This window comes from Pollachius pollachius (genome assembly GCF_949987615.1).
Source record: "Pollachius pollachius genome assembly, chromosome: 3".
Lineage (NCBI taxonomy): Eukaryota > Metazoa > Chordata > Actinopteri > Gadiformes > Gadidae > Pollachius > Pollachius pollachius.
Window position 1 is genome coordinate 46,973,452 of NC_136936.1, and position 4,762 is coordinate 46,978,213.

Consider the following 4,762-nt stretch of genomic DNA (forward strand, 5'->3'; position numbering starts at 1 on the left):
CATACACACACACACAGACATACATACATACATACACACACACACACACACGCACGCATACACACACACACACACACACGCGCACACACACACACGCATACACACACACACGCACATACACGTACACACATACACACGCACACGCACACATACACACCCAGACACACTCACGCACACACACACGCACACACGCACGCATGCACGCACGCACGCACATACACACACAGACACACACACACTCGCACACAGACATATACACACACGCACACATAGACATACACATGTACACACACACACACACGCATACACACACACATACACATGTACACACACATACACACACACAAACACATGTACACACACACATACACATGTACACACACACACACACACACACACACACACACATTGTGGGTGCATTGATTGACAAGCAATCAGCTCCACAACTCTTAACTCATAAGAAGTAGTTACTGGACAGACTTCAACTTTTTGTGACTAAATTGACCAAATGGTTGTCTACTGTCCAAAAATATCGTGAGCGATAAATTGGCCGTGATATTGCTCTGTTGCAACACCACCTATTTCTACAATGAATGATGTTGGTTTTCATTTGACAACTTTATTTGGCAATTGTTATACTCGGATTAGGTTGCAGCGAACATATTAGCACAAAAGGTTTGGCAATTATATATATATATATATATATATATATATATATATATATATATATATATAAGCATATAAACAAATATTGATACGTGTACACCAATTCTTAAAATACAACTTTATAATACACATATATTTAGTCACCTCTATATAATCTGTGGTGTGTGTGTGTGTGTGCGTCTGTGTGTGTGTGTGCGTCTGTGTGTATGTGTGTGTGCGTGTGCGGTGTCAGATCTGCGTGTGTGGCGCACCAACCCCGGCTCCGTGTTTGACTATGACCCCGCCGAGGACAACATCCAGTCCAGGAGTCTGCACATGATGTCAGGTGAGCTACACCCCCCCAGGGCCGGGGGAACTCTGGAGAGACAAACAGATGCAGTGGTGCTTCGTTGAAAGTTGTGTTAGTATTTATTAAATCCCAATGGGAAAACAAACATAGGAACTTTTGCAGTTCCGTTACATTAGAGAAAGCCATTTTCTCTTTCCCTCACCAAAAACGAGCCCAAATAAATGTCAATCCAAATGTCAAAATGAATCAAACTCCAAACGATAACATTGAACCGGAGTGAGTGCATACAACCAACGGCTGGCTCAAACGTCTGGTCCCATCAGTCCACGCCCAGCGTCGCAGCAAGGAGCACTCCCGTTCCACCAGCGCCATGAGCGGCCCGGCCGACGAGAAGTCTGAGGTGTCCCACGAGGGGGACCACCACATGTCCACCTACAGCAACGGCTTCGGAGCCTCCTCTGTCGGTGAGGACCAGTGGTTGGTTGTAGAGTTTGGTGTAAGGGTTTGCTAAGGGTTGGGTTTTAGAAGTTTGGGTGTCGGTTCTAGAGTCTGGTTTAGGGGTTTCCTAGGGGTTGGGTTTCAGGGTTTGGGTGTCGGTTTTAGAGTTTGGTGTTAGGGTTAAGGCTTCCTAGGGTTTGGGTTTTAGGGTTTGGGGTTCGGTTCTAGAGTTTGGTTTTAGAGTTAGGGTTTCCTTTAGGGTTGGGTTTAGGGTTTGGTGTTAGGGTTAGGGTTCGCTAGGGGTTGGGTTCTAGGGTTATGGGGGTCGGTTGTAGAGTTTGGGGTTAGGGTTAGGGTTTCCTTTGGCTTGGATTTTAGGGTTTGGGAGTCGGTTCTATAGTTTGGTGTTAGGGTTAGGGTTTGCTAGGGTTCGGGTTTTAGGGTTTGGGTGTTGGTTCTAGAGTTTGGTGTTACGTTAGTTTCCTAGGGGTTTGATTTTAGGGTTAAGCTGTCGGTTGTAGAGTTTGGTGTTAGGGTTAGGGTTTACTCAGTGTTTCCTCTTAGTGTTGGTGTTTTGGCTCTAGGGTGTGCTATGAGGGTTGGGTTTAAGGGTTTCGTTTTTGGTTCTTGAGATTGGTATTAGTGTAAGGGATTATATATATTTATAGAGTATACTGATATATAATTGGGTGAACATTGACCCAATATTTAGTCAGTTCACCCAAGTGCCTCAGTCTGAGTCAGTGTTGTAGCTGACTGTGTGTGTGTGTGTGTGTGTGTGTCACTACCTCCAGGCTACCAGACTGCTAAAACTGTGGAGCTGCAGCAGAGGTCTTCCTCAGTGGCCACCCAGCAGACCACCGTCTCCTCCATCCCATCCCACCCCTCTACCACCGGGGTGAGTACCACCCACACACACTCCTCTACCACATTGAGTACCACACACACACTGCTCTACCACCGGGGTGAGTACCACCCACACACACTCCTCTACCATATTGAGTACCACACACACACTGCTCTACCACCGGGGTGAGTACCACACACACACACTCCTCTACCACATTGAGTACCACACATACACTGCTCTACCACCGGGGTGAGTACCACACACACACACACACACACACTCCTCCACTCTACAAGAGCGGTGATTACCACACACACACTCAGAAGCCCCTCTACCAGCCGGACTCACTCGGCCCCTCCCTCCTCAGAAAACGGTGCGAGCCATGTACGACTACGGAGCGGCCGACAACGACGAGGTGACCTTCAAGGACGGCGACGTCATCGTCAACGTGCAGTCCATCGACGAGGGCTGGATGTACGGCACCGTGCAGCGCACCGGCAAGACCGGCATGCTGCCCGCCAACTACGTGGAGGCCGTCTAGACGCAGAGGCCCCGCCCACCCACCCTCGTTCTCTCTCAGGAGTGGGCGAGAGACAGCCACAGGGGGAAAAGCGGATTGGTCAATCCCGCTCGATGTGCTCGCGTCACCGTGGGCAACGAAGTGCAATGTTGTTTTTGTTTGGAGGATGTGCTCGCTATGTAATCGTGGTAGTGTTGTATGTGAATTTAGTTATTGTTTGTATGATTCTTTCCCTTCCTTCCTGTGGATTTGACATGATAGAAACCTGAACGGACAGAAAAGCAATATAAATAATGAATATATACAGAGCGTATCGAAATGATATGATAGACTATAGCGGTAGAAGATGACATGACCCATCTAGGAATAACAATATCACTCCAAGTACTGAGATACTTGTGTTGTATTGTAAAACCACCATTTTTAATATATATAGAAATCCTATGTTTGTCAAATCTCGAATAGCTCAGACGAACTGGGTTAAAGCTGGCAAATCCATATCTAAAGGTAGAAGTATGAAACCTGAAGCAAAATGAGTGACCTTAACGTAGTAGAAACGTTGAGTTGATTAAGAAATAGAATATAAACGTGGCCTCTCCAACCCTCTCCTCCACGGCGAAACCAGCCCTTAAGAGTTCTATGAGAAAAGCCTCACTCTTCCCTCCTTCACAGGGCTGGCCACTAGTAGTAAACGTGTGTTTTGTTAAGTCTGGTGAACTCTGTGCCCTTTAATCAGTAGTGAATAAAGCACACCAAGCTCCTGCAATGTGGCGTCTCCTTCTCTACCACCATGCCTCCCTGAGCTCCTACCCCCTACCCTCGCTCATCAGGTGAAGCATGTACGTTTTCAGTGAGACTGTGATATTTCAGCAGACAGCTGATGTGGACATTGATGCCAGTCCAGGTAAACTTGGCACATGGGGCAAGACTAGAACTCTTGATGTCGTTTTCTAAAAACATATGCAGCCTCTTTAATCCACACCACCGAAACCGATTTATGGATTTGATCGTTCTACGGTATTAAATGCCTAAACCTTAAAAGAGCACAACAATCAATCGTACAACAATACGTCCTCATTTGAGTGTTTTATTTTTAAAAGTCCCAAACATTGGAATAATCTAACTATCCGTTTGTGACACTAAAAAGGGCAAATAGGCAAGGCAAATGATAAAATAATTGAAAAGGCAAATTGCAAAATTCTAGCAAGAAATTTACACAAGCGCTGGCGAAGTAGGAGTGGCCATGGATGAGGCGTTAAAATAGAAGCAGCGGTTACCCATAACGAGTACCTACTAATGAACTATATTGACAAACACAAGTGTTGAAGAGGTTGATTGGTAAATGTCAGTTTGTCTGGTGAAGGAAAAATTCCTAGACCGGTTGCGGGGAATGGGGGGGGGAGTTGGGGGTAAAACAAAGTGCTTTTTCATGGCCATCACTTCAAACATAGTTGGACACCACTCTTAGCTAATCCCTTTTCCTTGATATTTACAAAAACAAACAGCCATACATGTGTCAACTCTTAAAAACAATTAAAAAACATTCGTCGTCAGGAGCCCTGCCGTTCTGGCGAGCCGGTTCAGAACCCCTTGTATGACCCAGCTTGAGACGGACCCAGCTTGAGACGGACCCAGCTTGAGACGGACCCAGCTTGAGGCGGACCCAGCTTGAGGCGGACCCAGCTTGAGACGGACCCAGCTTGAGACGGACCCAGCTTGAGACGGACCCAGCTTGAGACGGACCCAGCTTGAGACGGACCCAGCTTGAGACGGACCCAGCTTGAGACGGACCCAGCTTGAGAAGACCCAGCTTGAGAAGACCCAGCTTGAGACGGACCCAGCTTGAGGCAGACCCAGCTTGAGCAGACCCAGCTTGAGCAGACCCAGCTTGAGCAGACCCAGCTTGAGACGGACCCAGCTTGAGACGGACCCAGCTTGAGACGGACCCAGCTTGAGACGGACCCAGCTTGAGACGGACCCAGCTTGAGACGGACCCAGC

At 47.4% G+C, this 4,762-nt stretch overlaps 1 protein-coding gene across 1 annotated transcript in view; it reads left to right on the plus strand.

Annotated features, from left to right (window-relative positions):
• Positions 1-3,421, plus strand: part of neb (nebulin) — a gene marked incomplete at its 5' end in the record, with an annotated part of 61,993 nt that extends 58,572 nt beyond the window's left edge. The window contains 4 exons of the mRNA XM_079733093.1: positions 899-991; positions 1,279-1,419; positions 2,188-2,291; positions 2,611-3,421. Of these exons, the coding sequence (XP_079589219.1) occupies positions 899-991; positions 1,279-1,419; positions 2,188-2,291; positions 2,611-2,784 (512 nt within the window). The 3' untranslated portion in view covers positions 2,785-3,421. The remainder of the gene's footprint in view (positions 1-898; positions 992-1,278; positions 1,420-2,187; positions 2,292-2,610) is intronic.
• Between the last annotated feature and the right edge of the window lie 1,341 nt (positions 3,422-4,762).